Consider the following 17,394-nt stretch of genomic DNA (forward strand, 5'->3'; position numbering starts at 1 on the left):
TGGGCGCGGTACTGAAAAATCAGTAGTGCAGTTGCGGTAGTGCGGTACTTTTTTCTGGAGTAGTGCGGTTGCGGTAGTGCGGTCCCATTTTTTTCTTTCCCAGTGCGGTACGCGGTGTGCGGTACTGCGGTAGCGGTAGTCAAAATAAAAAAATACTTCAGTGCCTATCCTGGCTTTCCAAACCAAGGAAACATGCTTAATATAGTACAATTGCCTTGATTTACGATAGATTTTCCCAAAATGAAAAATCGGCAGTTACATCCGTGGTGCCCACGGACGGGTCCGGGGTTGAAATGGCCGGCACCGCGCGGGTTAAAGAAGACTCGCAGTGTAGTAGTTTAGTCTGTTTATTTAGTATTTAATTTTGAACAATAACTGAAAAGTCAGAATGATTGAATCACTGATTCTGATGACTGATACCGATTGACTGATTCAGTCCGAGTCACTGTAAAAAAAAAAAAAAAAAAATCGGTGAGCATGCCGCGCTGCAAATGTCGTCTTCGATAGTTTTCAGAGTACCGCAAAAAAGTACAGCAGGATTTTTTAGTGCGGTATTTTCAGAAATTTTGCGGTAGTGCGGTACTACTGCACTAAGTACCGCACTTGCCCACCTCTGGTTATTGAGGTTATGAGTTACAGTTGAGGTTATGACGTTATTAAGGTTATGAGTTGCAGTTAAAATTATGAAGTTATGAGTTGCAGTTGAAATTATGATGTTATTGAGGTTGAGCTGCAGTTGGTTATGAGGTTATTGAGATTATGAGTTGCAGTTGATGTTATGAGGTTATTGAGGCTATGAATTACAGTTGAGGTTATTAATATTATGAGTAGCAGTTCCGCTTATGAGCGAGATGAGAAGCTGCACCGTCACCGTGAGTCAAGTCTGCGAGCCGGCAATCATCTTCAGTTGAGAGATGATAGTGGCCTCAGTCTGCTCTGTTTGGCTCCCAACACCATCCTCCACCATGGCTCCTCTGCTTGGCTACTGGAAACTTCGTGGGGTGAGGTTATTATTTTCGTTGTAGTTATCATTATTGTTATTATTATTATTATCATTATCATTATCATTATTACTATTAGGTTATCACTACTGTTGTTTCCAGCTGGTATATACATTCCGTTAATTCAACTGTAACCTTTAATAGTGTGGTGTCGTGTGTCATCTAGCTATTTTTTCTTTGGGAGGGAGGAACATCGGGATCAAAATATTAATAAATTACCTTCTCCATGTAACAGTGTTTAACGTGCCAAACTACGAATCCGTGAGCCCAGATTCGAATCCCGGGCCGGTCAGTCGGCGAGCAACTCACCCAGTTGGCAGCTGCTCGATCATCGTTCCTGTCGGGCTAGTGAGTACTATCCATATCAGACCCTAAGACATACCGTTTTTCGCAATTTCTTTCAAACGAAGACTCGGATCAGCATGGTGCTTTGGCACATTGTTTCACACACTCCGCTTATTATTGACGCTATTGTGCATTGCCAGATGCGGTTAATTATGGCGTTTACTCTTGACTGTGATGGCAAAACCTGCGTGAGCCACTTACACATTCGAACAGGTGAGGCGTGACGTATTTGTGACGTGTATCCACCAACTACCTCCACCCCTGGCTTCCCCTACTCCCATCCCTCCTTTTCCCTCCCTCCTGCCCTCCCCCTTCTCCCCCGCACACACACACACACACACACACACACATTCTCTCTCTCTCTCTCTCTCTCTCTCTCTCTGTCTGTCTGTCTGTGGAGAAGTACATTGTTAAGGCACTAGATGGGAATGCATACAGAGATAGAGTAAAACTATAGACCTTAAAGTAGTATACTGAAAAGCAAAGCGTGTGGATAAACAGAAGATCGGGAGGAGGAGGACCCCAAGAAGAAGCGATACAAAGCGTTGCAGGTCAAAAGCAAAAGAAGAAGAAGACGAAGACGAAGACCCTATAAGCACCTTAATTGGGAGGAAGCAAAGGGGGGCTGTTGCAAAAGCTATCTCCCCACCTTCAACTTACTTAACGAACAACAATAAACCCACTGACGGATGTTATTTGCTGTGTTTGAGTTCAGTCCCACTCAGGGCAGTCAGTCCATAGCCCATACAAGTGTTCATTCTCCCCTTAGTGGGCTGCGAGAAATGTGTGCCTGGGGTAAGCCGTGAAACTGGTGTTGAATAAAAAGATATTGTTACAATATAATGATGGCCAAAAGTTATAACAACAAATATTGATAACTTAAGACTATCTTAAAATATAGGAAAATGTACATCAGATTTGCATTTAAGTAATATCAGCGAGTATGGCTAATCCAGTTTTTCCTCCCCCCAGCTGGCCCAGTACATCCGGACGCTCCTTGAGTACACCGGCACCAAGTATGAAGAGAAGCTGTACCTTTTTGACTCCGAACCATCATGGCCAGATGATAAATTCAACCTGGGACTTGATTTTCCCAATGTAAGTGAAAGTATATTATCATGAATCACTGCAGCTTTGCAGAAGTTGATTTCAATGCAGAGAATGTTCAAACATTTAAATTAAAGGCAAATTCCGGGGTGATTTTCATGTCCCGAGTTTCAGTAGCTATCATTATATTTTAGTAAAGTAAATCAACAAGTTACATGTCACACGAAATACTCTTCTTATACACTACAGCAAGATACCTTGGATCTCTTGAGTTCTGAGATATGTCAGGAGCAAATGTAATTAAACTGATGACTTTTCCACTTACCATACATTTCTGCACAACCTGGTCACTGGTTATTGTTTCAGGTCAATCATATTCTAATTATCTGTGGCATTCACTTTCTTCTCATGTTCATTGTATTTTATAGCTCTTGTTTAATATCTTTAGCCCAATGATCTCCCAAGGTCATCTTCAACCGTTGAGTGACAAGCAAGTACCTCTCATATTTAGCAGAGCATGCACGAGTTTTACAGTATTTAAAAAAAATATCATATAAAAACAATATACTCTTGTGTCACTGTCCTGTTATTAGTGAAGGGGTAAAGGTATGAAAATAATTATATTTTCTTGTGCTCACTTTGTGATGCTCAATTTCAGCTGCCATACTACATTGATGGTAACGTCAAGCTCACACAGTCTGTTGCCATAATGTACTACATTGGCCGGAAGAACAACATGATTGGGAAGACAGACGACGAGAAGATGTACGTGGATATGCTGGTCAACCAAGCTGTAGACATGCGAATGCGCTATGCATACCTTGTTAATGATTCTGATTTTGTGAGTACTGTACACTTCAGGAACTTTCATATAGAGGTAGCTTGCATGAATAAAGGGAACAAAAATTTGAGGGACATACAGCATATACCATTTGGTTCATTCTCATTGTAAGTATCATTGACAATTGCTGGTCAGTTCCCTCAGTAGCACTTTTGATTCTTTGTCATTTCTTCCCCGAATTGGTTCGCTACCTATCCTTTCATGCCCTGCTACTTACCTAACCTGCTTTGAATAAGAAGATAGTGTGACAATTGCAGCTTTTTATAGCTATTTGTCTTTGCATGTGTAGTGACTGACCCGCCTGATGCAGTAGGCCGCCCAAACCCACTTAACGAGTGAAGCACCACTTTGGCTGAGTGGGTAAGGAGTGGGTTTCCCATCTTACCGATCGCAGGTTCGATCTATTCAGATTCCTAGCCCTGAAATGTGTTTAAGAGAAACCACTGCATTTGCTCTTTTCAGCCTCTGTTTTTTTATTATTATTTTTTTTTTTACCCAAACTCTACCCATGTAATCCCTTATTCTCTGACCCAAACCCAAAACCAAAGTCCAGTCATTTGGAGGCTTGCTGGATGACACAGTTCAGTCTGTTCATGCTTGTGGAGAGGATGTCGAGGTTACTAAAAGTTTCACATACCAAGTTGTTAGTGTAGTTCATAACAATGGTGGAGTTTACTGGAACATCACTCGATGGATTGGTCTGGCTCACGGTGTTATGGACTCGCTCAACAAGAGTGTATGACATTGTTTGAATTAAAAAATTGCTTGTGCTCCCTGCCGTACTGCATGGCTATGAGACATTAACTTGGTGAGGCGTGTTGATGCCTTTGATACCAAGTGGCTTTGCAGGATCATGGGATATCGCTGGAATGACTTTATGGCAAACCATTGACTACTTCATGAAACTAAATCAAGGCCTGTAACCATCTTACCCTGTGAGTGCCAACTTTGGTAATATTGGCACATGGCACTCCTGCTGATAAGGTTGTTTCTGTATCAGACAGCCCTGAGTGGAGGAGACCAAGAGGACACCCATATAACGCATGGTTCTGGCAAGTCAGTCAATCAATCCTGCCAGAAGGGATTTAAGATTGACAGGGCAAATGCGTGGAAACTTGCTCGGGGGGACCGTCAGGAGTGGAGGCGGCGAGTGAGAGAAGCAACAGGCCCCCGAGCGTATGCTCCCCATTAATTAGCTTGATAGTTTCCTTTGTTTATCACATCTCCTAAGTGTTTTAGCACCTTTGTGGAAGCAGTCACTTGTGGCTTCTTTAATTCTTTAAGGGACAAGGCATCAATACTGAGCTTTTATATTTGTTATATGGTATTTTTGGTATTTCGCTGGGGATATACCCCAAGGGAGGAGGGCGGTGCATGCCGCGCAACCACCCAGACGGCGGGTAGAGAGATGCCGAATTCGTTTAAGTGGAGGAGGCCAAACAACGGGGCTGGGAGTGTCGGAAAGATTTGTTAAATGAAAACATCTTTGTTCCTCCTGTATCATTTGACTGAAGTTTGTATAGTTAAAACAGGCTATAGTCCTTTCCAGCCAGTCTGTCTAAGCATTGCTCATCTTGTTGCAACAGTTAGCTTTGACCTCTGAACCTGTTTATGGTGGCAATGAAGTGGGCAAACTGCATCATTAATTTTTCAGTGTTCATCAATCAGTTACAACATTGATTAAAAAAAACGCATTGACTATATACATTATTTTTCCCACTTGGCCAAACACATATCACATGAACATATCAAACCATAGCCTAAGCAAATATGCTGAAGCAGCTTCCTTGGTGTGGGCCTTGATGTTGTGGGAGTGGCTGCAGCAGGGGGTAACATGCAGGCTTACTGCTGCACTAATATACAGGCTTGCTGCTGCACTAATATACAGACATGCTGCTACAATAGATCACTGCTGTAATGAGGATGTGATGAACGACATATTGAAATTGCATGATTAAAAAGTGTGTGGGTAAACTCTACTAGTAAGATATCATTTATGGCAGTATTTTTATATTTTTCAGGAAGAGAAGAAACCCAAGTATTTGAATGAAGACTTGCCAAAGACCCTGAAGATGCTGTCTGACTACCTGGGCGACAAGACCTGGGTCCTCGGTGACCAGGTGGGTTATACTTTATTATTTCTTTCATTTTTTTCCGTATTTAGTTAATGGAGGATTAAAACAACAAACTGGTGTTAGAAATTATGTTAGGAGGCAGTGACGTAACTAAGGTGTAATGGAGTAGGCCTGGATGCCAAATTTGAAGGCATCATTCTAGGATTTGAAATAGTTTTCCAGTAGTATCCGTAGATTATATTGATTAGTTTACAAAAACATACATATAAAACAGCTATTTTTTTGTATACTTGTAATACTCAAGACTTTATAATATCACTTTTTAATATCTTAGTGCTGAACTTCACCCACTCTATTTAAAAGAAAAGGGGGAGGATAACATTAGGCCCCAGCACACTCTTACACAAGGGTCACACAAGTTTTATCTTTATCTTATCTGTATTAAGCCACCTTTTTATCATCTTATTTTAAACAAGAGAAAAACTCAGATTAATGGCATATGGAAAATAATAGCTAGGTGAAGATATGTTTATACTGCTGCCTTCGAGAAGGCAAGTCAGGGCCTCAAGAGGAGATGATAGAACATTAGTCCATGCCTTACTAGTACATCATCCTTTGCTGGTTGGTCTACCCTGCTCAGACTGCTCTACTTTTTCCTGGCAGATTACCATCCCAGACTTTATATTCCATGAAGTCCTTGTCGTCAACCTGGATCTGGACAAGCGTTGCTTGGACAATTATAAGAATCTTCAAGTCTATATCAAGCGATTTGAGGAGCTTCCAACCATCAAGAAGTACTTGGCATCTCCAAGGTTCATCAAGTCTCCCGTCAGCGGTCCATTGGCCAAGTTTGGAAACAAGTAACAAGAGACTCAAAAACTTCTATCCATAAGATGTCAAAGATTTTTATATTTTTTTTATCATGAGTTAAATTGAATAGGCTTCCACCTTTTCTGCTATAGTGCAGTAAATTCATTCAACAACAAATCCAATGTCAGCCCACCCAGCTGCTCACCCTCCCTTTTGGACTGCTCAATATATGGTTACCTGAGAAAGCCTGGGGAAGGCAAGCTTTGGTAACCTGGAGGTTATACTTGCCCTCTGGCCCGGGGTAATGAGTCACATATATCCACCACAAGCTCAAGGGCCGGTGTGAAAGAAATGAGCACTGAGGCCATGCACAGCTTTAGCCATGTCCCTTAACTTTGCACTTGCTTTCATCAAACTGCAGTTACATGATTCCCTTAATTAAACGAGCATGAACCCAAAGATCTACTTAAATACAACCAAATAATGTATGTTGAACTTAACTGCGAAAACGCAGGGGCTGAGAGGACATAAGAAGAAACTTAATAAAGGAACCTGTTTGAGTTACTTTAAAAAGTAAAGTTTTCCACATAAGTGTTTACACTTGGAACAGCTTGAGAGAGAGAGAGAGAGTGAGAGAGAATTTTTTCTTTTTTATGAGCTGTCTGTCAGTGTTGTTAGTGCCCGGCCAATGTTGCCCCTTCAGCAGAGTGGGCGGGTGACGGGGAGGCTGCGTGGCGCGGGCCGGCAGGTCGCGGGCTCACGCGTTGTTGCGGGGCGGCTCACCGGGCTCAGCGGCAGCGGGGCTGAGCCTGAGCCAGCGGGCCAGCGGCAGTTAGCGCCTAGCCGCCAGTACGTTAGTGTGTGCGCGTGGGTGCTTCCGAGTCTCTGCGTGGTGAGTCAGTGTGTTGCGTGCTATGAACCTGCGTTGTGGCGTTTAACTCTGCGTTGCGAACTAAGTAAGCCGGCCCGCCGCTACCCGCCTCTACCAGTAACAGGTGAGCAGAACACTGGAATGTCTCGGCAGGGTGTGACCTGAGGGCGCCGCCGCCACCCATGCGGGGCCTCGCTGTGCCTGGGCGTGTCAGTTCGTGCTTCATGAATAATGTCGCTGCTGGCGCGGGGCGAAATGGGAACACTCGATTAGGGGGAGGAGGCGTGTTGCGCGTGTGTTGTTTGGCTCGGGTTCGTGTCCATTTCATGTCAACGGTATAGTTTTCTTGTGTTTGTCTTGCGTTGCGACGTGGGCGGCCATGAAGCTAATGATTGATTGATTGATAGTTTATTGTTGCAGGGAGGGTATACTGCAAAGGAGAAGAGAGGAACATGCTAATGAGTGATGCATGAAGGAGATCACCATAATTTTTCTGAAGGGCTTTACTTTGGTTGAAACGATTATAATGTCTTGCTTTGAGACGTGGGCGGGCATGAAGCCAATGAATGGTGTATGGAGGAAGTCACCATAATTTTTTTAGGTGCTTGACGAGTCTTTTGGTTGAGACGATTATAACTGTCAGCGTGTATAGCCAGGCATACGTAAATAGCACCTCAGAGGGCCAGGAGCTAATGAGATATACCACCTGACCGATTAAGGAATTATAAACATTGACCTGAAAATTATGTAGGGACTGGAAAAGTGGAAATACCCAAAGCAATGAAAAAAAAAAGTTTCGGCAAAGAATAAAAAAAAAATGAAAAGAAATAGTACCAAAGGAGATAAGAGTAGAGTAGAAAATAACCAAGGAAAATACGTGTGATATAAAATTTAATGCTTTAGCCGTGTCAATTAATATCACACCTAACAGAGAGGAGTCAAGAGGAAAAGCTAGATAACCCAAGCAAAAATACGCTTAGTCTATTCCATTCCCCCACCACCCTATTACTAAACCAATGCCTGCCTATTTCCCTCCTAGATTTATACTTTTCTAATTTAAATCCATTATTGCGTGTTCTATCCTGCTGGCTAATTTTCAGTACTTTACTTATATCGCCTTTGTTGTAACCCTAGACCCATTTGAATACTTCTTTCAGATCTGCCCGCACTCTTCACCCCTAACAGAGAGGAGTCAAGAGGAAAAGCTAGATAGTAACCCAAGCAAAAATACGTGTGATAAATGTCTCAGCCGTAACAATGCATATCACAGCCTCCTTATCAGCCAGTCGGGGAACACGCAAAGCTTATTGACTTGGGAGATAACAGCGGGAAGTCGTGGGGTTCCTTATCTTGGCCAACTGGCTTTGCGAGGTGACGTGCTGAGTGGAGAGGAGATACACAGATACCGAGGTCACACGTTTGCTGTCACCTAGGCTTTCCTCCCTGCGTTTGACAGATATAGACTTGGTTTTATTCAGTTTGATAAGCTTATGGATTTGAAACACTCATGAGGAAGCGTGTAATTTCTGTTTAGAGATGACTGATGGAAGGGAAGGTAGCGTCTATGAATATCCAACCTTATTCTTTTACCATACTTTCTGGCAGGTAAATCATTTCATCATTAGCCTACTACAGACGGTGACAAATAACCTCTTGGAGTAGAAAGTGTTGTGGCGGCCTAACACATATCTGACAAGGCTTTCGTAGGAGTTTGGGGCATTTCCATGGGTAGCTTTATGATCCTGGTTGTAGTTTGACCCTTCTTCTGTACCATGAACCTAAAAAACACAATAGAATCCGCCTGATCTCCTTTTCGGCCTTTGAAAATAGTTGATGTGAAAGGTGGAAGCGTCTGACAATACCCGCCTTGCTACCTGAGGGGCCGCGGCACAGGTGAAGTTTCTATAAGGGGAGTGTTCGGAGGGAGGCTGTGAGGGTAGGAGTGAGGTGGGGGAGTAGAGGGAGAGGAGGGAAAGGGGAGGGAAGGTAGACGGGCACGAGACAGGGAGAGATGCTTGTATGTGGGGCGTCTGTCTGTCTATTTCTCTCTCTCTCTCTCTCTCTCTCTCTCTCTCTCTCTCTCTCTCTCTCTCTCTCTCAAATATTGGAAAACACTGCATTTCCTGGGGTCAGAAAACATGTGAAGCTGAGCGGGTTTCTTCACGTATAAAAAGACCACTCAGGGTCATATTATTTTGAACCTTACAGCGCCCAAGCACACACACATTTGACAAGGCATTCGTAGGAGCTTGGGGTATTTCCAGGGGTACTTTAATGACCCTGGTGATAGTCAGACCCTTGTTCCATACCACAAACCTAAGAAAACACTCAATGTAACCCGATTAATCTCATTTTTTGGCCCTTGGAAATAATTGATGTGTGGGGAGGAAGCGTCTAACAACACCAACCTGATTGTCTAGCCACTCAGTTAGCCTTAGGGAATAACGGAGCGGAATGGATGTAACGCAGATAGGCGAGATAAATATTTATAGTATGACAACGCGAAGGGTAGGTAGATAGCTGTTGGTGGGCTTATTAATATAGATAGTCCTTAGTAGCTTGATTCTCTCGGGTTTAAGATTATACATATTGAAAAACGAGAAAAGATGCTTGTTAGGTATGTATTATTTCTGATTCGTGATAGTGATATATATTTTTTGATTCGTTTTCCATTTCCTTCCTGTTCTTTTTTTGCCGCTTCTACTTGTTATTTTAGTTCTTTTTGTTCTTCTTGTTCGTTCGTCGTTCATCTCTTTTTCTTTATTTTTCTTTAGTTTTTGTTTTGTTCTTCGATTTCCGTTTTTCTTCCTCTTCTTATTTTTTTGCCGCTTTTGGTCTTCTTGTTCGCTCGTTCATCTTTTTTTTTGTTAGTTGTTGTTGTTCTCGCTAACGGGTCTCTATGAGGTGGACGAGGAGGAAGAGTATAACGCAGCACAAATGTTTACTCTAATTACACCTCTGTTTACCTGGGTTATTTAATGGCTCTCAGGTGTTCCCCTTCACCTATAGAACTGGCACTCATCACCTTACTGGCACGTTGAATACCCCATGACCGCAAATGCTACTGAGGTGCTACTGACCTTATTACGTATATACCTACCACCTGTGTGTGTGTGTGTGTGTGTGTGTGTGTGTGTATTGAGTCCAGTTTGAAATGCCTCGTTTTTTAATCACATTCTGTCATGCGATTTTCTTTTTATTTATGCATACGATCGGCACACACGATTTCATGTGGCAAATCATCCTTTTTTTATCAGTATGTGTGTGTGTGTGTGTGTGTGTGTGTGTGTGTGTGTGTGTGTGTGTGTGTGTGTGTGTGTGTGTCAGCGGTGCCAGATTGTCCTCCTCAGCCTCTTATCTTTCCCGATTTCCGACCTAAAAATGCCTCCTACACCCCAAAAAACAGATTCATTTGCAGTTATCATTGAAATGGTTAATTGCTGATGTCATTTTTGCAATAGTTGTCAGAAATCAGTAAATGCAATATGGTAAATACGACAATCTGGCAACGTTGGTGTGTGTGTGTGTGTGTGTGTGTGTGTGTGTGTGTGTGTCAGCGCGCTTCTGATAATCCCTCCCAAATCTCACGTTCGTAGATAAGACTCGGTGGCCCTGGGATCAAGGTTAATGCATCAGGAGGTTTAGTGATTCACGTCTTGTAACAGATCGGTGGTGATATCAGCTGGTCTCTGGTCAGGCTTGTTGCTCACTTCTACAGCCACGAATTACATAAAGAAAATCCGAAAACAGCTGAGGATGTGATATAAAAAAAAAAAAATCATGAAGACCTGTATGTAGGAAGAACGTGGAGTTAGTTCTACAGAGGCTGTGAAATCAGTTATAGAAAGATGATATTGTAAGATATAAAAAAAAAGACACTTGGATGTTTATATTATTGACGTGGAAGACTTACACGTTTTCTGAGATAACTATACGAAAATTAGATGTTTGTTAGATATAGAAAAGCTGTGATGTCAGATATAGAGGAGCTGGTGATGTTAAGTATAGAGACATTGAATTCTTTTAATATTATATACGTTTATGGAACTGGCTATACAGGGATGTTAATTATATAGAAACAGTGTGATGTTAGTTATAGAAAGGTTTTGTTTTTAGTTATTTAGAAGTGGTAATGTCAGCTATAGAAAGATGATGTCAATTAGAATATAAGAACGTGAGGATTCTTTTAATATACACGTTAATGGAGTTATCTAAAGAAGTTATGTGATGTTAGCGAAAGATGGTTATGTCACTTATTAAGGAATGGTGATGTCAGATATAGAAAGGTGTGATGAGAGAGTGTGATGTTAGTTATAGGAAGCCTGTGAAGTCATATACAAAGGTGATGTCAGTCATAGAAAGGTGGTGAAGTCAACCTATAAAAAAAATGATGATGTCAGGTAAAGAGGAAGCGAGTTTGATATCACCAGTTATGAGACAGGAAGAGGAAGCAAATAGAGTATATAGCCGTGAGCCTAACAGAGGTGGTGGAACAGGTTGTGTTTACTCTCTCTCTCTCTCTCTCTCTCTCTCTCTCTCTCTCTCCGTTTATCGTACGTCTTCTTCGTTTTCAGTTTTCTTCCTCTTCTATTTCTTCTTCTTCTTGTTCTTGTTCTTCTTCATCTTCTTTGCTGCCTCTACTTGTTGTTGTTTTTCTAGTTCTTTGTTCTTATTTCTTTTCGTTCGTCCATTTCTCTTTTTGATTAGTTTCGTTTGTTTTTTGTACCTCTTTTTTTTCTTCATCTTCTTCATCATCATCTTCTTTTCCTTCTTCTTTTTCTTCTTTATCTTCTCCTTTTCTTCTTCTTTATCTTCTTTATTTTTCTTCTTCTTTTTCCTCTTCTTCATATCCTTTTATTCATCCTCTTCATCTCTTTGACGTTGGTAGTTCATGTTTTCTTCCTTTTCTCCATTATTCTTCTCATTTTCTTCATCGTTTTCGTTTTCTGTTGCTTCTATTTATATTTTTTCTTCTTTCCATGCTTTCATCTGCTTTGTCGTCTCTCTTTCTTTTAGTTTCCCTCCCGTCCTCCTCATCCTCATCCTCATTCCGTCCTTCTCCTATTCCTCCTCCTCCTTTGTGCTTCTTGCTTGTTCATTATTTTCTCTCAGCTCTCGTCCTTTGAACACACACAGACTCTCACAGAAGCATCCAGCGTGAGGTTCAGATACGTCAGAGGAGTAAAGAAAGGGTTAAGAAGAGGTAAACAAGAAGTAAATATTAGCCTGCACGTCCTACATTTTGCATCTCTTCCTCTCATGCCTTGGACTTTCAGCTGACTTTCTTTCTCCTCTTTATTTTTCTTTTATTGGGGCTAATGGTGGTGATGTTAGCTTCGTGCATAAGAATACTCATGCTATAGGTTTTTCAAGGAGTTCAAGGCCCTTACACAATGAAAACGTAAAGAAAACAGGAGACTTTGATGTATATATTATGTAGGCTACAATATTTTACCAATTTGCAGTTCTTGTTTTACTCGTAGGTTCTATGGCTCGTTAAGATGAATTTTAATTGGGTATGCAAGTATTTGATTCCTGTATAAGGCGACAGATAATGAGTTCCATATTAAAAGGAGAATGTAAACAAAACTAACTACTCATATAAAGAAAAATACTGCAACGGGAGATGCCTAAGAATTGTCACAGATTTAGCGCCAGAGCTGTTTTGATATCCCCTCTCGAATCGGAAGAAGGAAACGCAATATCTACATGGCCTGGCTAAAAGTGATGGTTGTGTTGCTGTGGGGAGCAAGACTAAGGTCGGTATTATAAGATACTTTCGGTTCTCACATCAGCTATTTCTAAAGGTCAAAGTGGGGGTCAGTTGGGTTCTAGTGAGTGTTTCTTCAGGTTCATGGTACAGAAGAAAGGTCACACTACCACCAGGGTCAAGAATTTAATCCTGGATATGCCCACAACTCCTAGGAAAGCCTTGTCAAATATGTGTTCTTGGACGGCGAAATGTCTTTTAATACGAGGCTAAAAGTATGGGGAAGGTTGTGTCGTTGGGAGGGCAGGGGTGGCACCGGCGAGCAGGAGGGTACATGCACGGCGGAGCTGGCAACAATGACATCACCCTCTCAGCATTCCTTATCTCTCGTTTTGATCCTGCCGCTCCTTACGCAACGCTCGTGACTGTGAGGGGAGGAAAGACTGAGTGCTTAAGAGTGACGCATGACGCTGTTCATCCATTGAAACACCCCGCAGGAAGGAAAAAAAAAAGCAAATACATAAGAAGTAAAGCATGAAGAAAAAAGTATTGCGTCATTGATTGTGAATACCTGGTTATGTTTTGTTATCGTATTTGCTCTTATGAAACAGAGAGGAGAGGGGAGTCTTGTGTAAATAATTAGCATACACAAATATTGATTGTTGAGAATATGTGTTTTAGTATCTTATCTCCCTCTTCCGATCTTTGCAATACAGTGTGTGTCAATATGTTTTTACTGAACTACTACATATCAATACCAGATTTGATTGGTTTTCGTAATATTTTCTCCCCCTCATGTTAGTGAAATTGCAGTGTGTTAAATGTTTCTATAATGCAGTAAGACTTGTTGTGAATACTAGATGATTTCATGCAATCGTATTTTCGTCCTTGTGATAGTTAAACTGCAGTGTGTCAATGTCTCTCTATACTGAACTAATAATTGTCAATACTAGATGATTTCACGAGTTATCTGCAATCGTATTTTCGTCCCCTTGTGATAGTTAAACTGCAGTGTGTCAACGTCTTTCTACACTGAACTAATAATTGTCAATACTAAATGATTTCATAAGTTATTTCCAATCGTATTCCCTCCCCTATTACTAGATGACTTCATGCGATATCTTCACTCGTACTTCCTCCCTCTTATGAAAGTTAAATCCCGGCGAGTCAGCGTTTATATATAACTCCCTAAGTGGCTGCGTTAACGAGAAAGAGAGAGAAGCTAGAGTCGCTTTCCACAACGCTAATTTCTTTGAACGTAATACAGGGTCGAGAGCTGAAACTCCATAGGCCTTTGTGTGTTTTGTAAAGGCTTCAGTTTCCCGGAGGCGCCCTAACAAGCTGCCTGCGTCCCACCTGTGTTGCCCGGCTTCCCGACACCTGCTGGGGGCCTTAGACGTGTGGACAGGTGTGGCGAAGGGACGGGAGGGATGGAGGGATGGAGAGAAAGAGAGAGGGGGATTGGATAGAGAGATGGAGGGAAGGAAGGAAGGATTGGCTGGCTTGTTCACTTCTCCATTCCTCTTGTTTTTACTTCCTTCACTTTGTTTCTTCTTTCTTCTTTCCTCCTCCTCCCTACAGTCTTCCTCGTACATTTGCCTAAGCCTCCCTTCCTCCATTCCTTATATTTTTTACTTCTTGCATTTTACTTCCAACTTTTCTTCCTTCACTTCCTCCTCCTACTTTATCCTCCCATCCTTCCTTTTCTTGTTTTTCTTTTCTTATTTTCTTGCTTTCCTTTTTTGTCTCCATTCTTTCCTCTCCTATGCTTCTTTTCTTTACCTTCTCATGTTTTTTTTTTTTTATTATTTCGTCTATCTTTTTATCTTCCGCTTTGCGTCCCCGTTCTGTCTTTTCTTGACTTTTTTTTCTTATTTCCTAGTCTTTTCTTTTTTCTTTTCTTAAATTTTCCTTCTTCTCATTCATCCTCCCCTTCCATTTTTTTCCCCTCTTTTTCTTTTTATATCTTCGTTTTTTGCTTCATTTCTGTTGTAACTTTCTCTATTCTCTTCCATCACCAACACCACCACCACTATCACCACCACCACCACCACCACCACTATCACCACCACCACCACCACCACCACTATCACCACCACCATCACCACCACCACCATCGACACTTTTACATAAATTAAGAGAAATATAAATCTTTGACCTCCCAGATGACCCACCGTGGCTCCACACACACACACACACACACACACACACACACACACACACACACACACACACACACACACGCACGCACCTAGCTGTCACGTTGCAGATTTATCACTTCCGTATTAAAGGATGTGTGTGTGTGTGTGTGTGTGTGTGGATACAGCGAACACAACATCATCTTTCAGTGTGTTGTGTGTTTAGAATGAATGTGTGTTGTTACCTAAGTGAGTCGTGATCGTTGTCAGTGGGGATCGATCTGAACAATTACAATAAAGTCACGTTCAATCCCCCCCTCCCCCCCGGAAGACGAAAGGGATAACACATTCACCCACCCACCCACCACACACACACACACACACACACACACACACACACACACACACACACACACACACACACACACACATACACAGATGATGACCACAAAGCAAAGAACGAGGAGGAGGACGACGACGGAGACAAATGGACAAAAACAGAAAAAAACGAGGAAGAGAATAGACAAAATTATAGACAAGCGGACAAACACAGGCACAAACAGGCAGGCAGAGAAAGAAGCAACGACACAAGCACACACACACACAAACACACACGCACCTATAGCACAAAGGTTTCAGTTCACAGGAAAAAGAATGATGTAGTATTTATAGCAAGAAAACGCATTGGTATGGTTTCTGTTCCTTTAAGCCTCTGAAACCAAATATGAGTCACGCAAACACACACACACACACACACACACACACACACACACACACACACACACACACACAATAAACATAAACACACAGGAAAGTAGTCTAGATGAGAGAATACGCAGATAGAGTTTTAGTAGACTGAGTTTCCGTTGTTTCAGTTTCCCTTGACCCTCTTGGCTGTACGTCGCTTGTATTTTTTTTATAGTGGTATGTCATTAAGTAGAAATCGTTTGGTGAGAAAGGTGATGGCCGGTACGAGATATCACCACCACCATCATTACCACCATTACCACCAACACCATTACCAATATACCACTTTTTCTTCTCTTATTTCCATGGTCAGTAAGGGAAGGGAAGGAAGGAGGAAAGTCCAAAAACGAGAAGGGGAAGGAGGAGACATACGACATATAAAGAAGGAAGGAAGAGAGAAAAGGAAAGAGTAAAATAAAATAAATGAGAGAGAGAGAGAGAGAGAAGAGAGAAAAAGAATGTAGGAGGAAGAGAAAAAGAGACAAGAATGTGAGATAAAACGGAGAGAATTAAAATAAATGAGAGAGGGAAGAAGGAGGAGAGAGAGAGAGAGAGAGAGAGAGAACTACGCACATCTTATCTTTCTTTTCACTCTTCCTGTCTCTAACCAAGGAAATATTTGAAGCCTTATAGTCTCTCTCTCTCTCTCTCTCTCTCTCTTAATTTCCTTTTTTCTCGCTTGCAATGAAACGTGAATTCATTTGGACATTTTCAGGTTTTTGCTTCATTCCTTTGTATAAAAAAGAAAGTGGTGAGAGTGACGATGACTCCTCCGTTTTCTTCTTTATCTCTCTCTTTTTCTCTCTCTTTCTTACCTGTAATTTTCTTCGTCATCTTATCTTTATCTTTTTGGTGGAATCGTCTTCATCTTTAGTCTTACCTTCGCGAGCTTTCCCTAACGAGACCAAGATTAGCCCCGTGTTTTCTTCTTTATATCTCTCTTTCTCTTCTTACCTGTAATCACCCTCGTCATCTTTAGTGTTACCTTCGCAAGCTTTCCCTAATGACCTAAAGAAGGGCCTCGCGTAGTGTGAAGTTCCTCCAGTTAGAAAGCACGAGGAGGGAAGCGAGGAGTGAGTGACCAAGGCGGTGGTGGTTTTAATTGGCCTGGTTAATGGCTCTCTTTAGGATCTCCCGCCCCCTCCTCACACCCTCCTCATGGCCTATTTTCACACGCTGCGGACGGCCAAGGCTTAGTGATGCCCCGTTACATGTCTCTTATCTCACTTCCATTCCTGGCTCGAGTTTTTATTGTGATTTTTTGTTTCTTCCTCAGGTGAGACTCGTGGGCAGGTGTTGGAGTGTGTTGGTGTCTCGTGAAGGCTGCTGCAGCGTCGCCGGCACTCACACACACAGCAGGCCCAGTGAAAGTGAGTCATTATAACCTCTTCATGTGTTTGTGTTTGTGTGTGTCCCGAGGGTGCCGCCGTAGGGTCTGTCTGCCCCCCAGCGCTGCGCCGCCAGTATCCGCCGTCGCCTTTTCCCAGCTTTCCCCCACGTGAAAGTCAGCTGTTTTTATCGCCTGCAAACTTGACATTCACGAGAGGCGTCCAGGGGCAGCCAGGCGCGGGATTGTGTAGATGAGCTAAGCCAAGAGACGCTGAGGGGCTCCTTGGCTGCTGGATAGTAACGCCTCATTTCCTTCCTATCTGTGTCCTTATACTCACACACACCGTTACTATTTACAAGGCTCATACCACTCGTGTTGATGGTTATTAGCCTGGTAGCAGCGGGGATCATGTTTCTTAATGGTCCCTCTAAGCGAGAAAAATGAGAAAAAATCATCATCCACACAAACCATTTCATAAT

The 17,394-nt window shown here is 42.2% G+C and overlaps 1 protein-coding gene across 2 annotated transcripts; it reads left to right on the top strand.

Annotated features, from left to right (window-relative positions):
• The first annotated feature begins 885 nt into the window (after positions 1–885).
• Positions 886–16,880, top strand: LOC127009853 (glutathione S-transferase Mu 2-like). 2 transcript variants are annotated; one of them, XM_050883237.1, is made up of 6 exons: positions 886–1,001; positions 2,319–2,444; positions 3,052–3,234; positions 5,256–5,354; positions 5,973–6,169; positions 16,862–16,880. In XM_050883237.1, exons 1-6 carry the CDS (start codon positions 915–917, stop codon positions 16,863–16,865), a joined length of 696 nt encoding a protein of 231 aa, XP_050739194.1. In that variant the 5' UTR covers positions 886–914; the 3' UTR covers positions 16,866–16,880. The 2 variants fall into 2 exon arrangements, with proteins under 2 accessions (XP_050739194.1, XP_050739183.1); XM_050883226.1 differs by lacking the exon at positions 16,862–16,880 and having other exon boundaries at positions 5,973–6,649.
• The last annotated feature ends 514 nt before the right edge of the window (positions 16,881–17,394 follow it).

This window comes from Eriocheir sinensis, chromosome 4 (assembly GCF_024679095.1).
Source record: "Eriocheir sinensis breed Jianghai 21 chromosome 4, ASM2467909v1, whole genome shotgun sequence".
NCBI lineage: Eukaryota > Metazoa > Arthropoda > Malacostraca > Decapoda > Varunidae > Eriocheir > Eriocheir sinensis.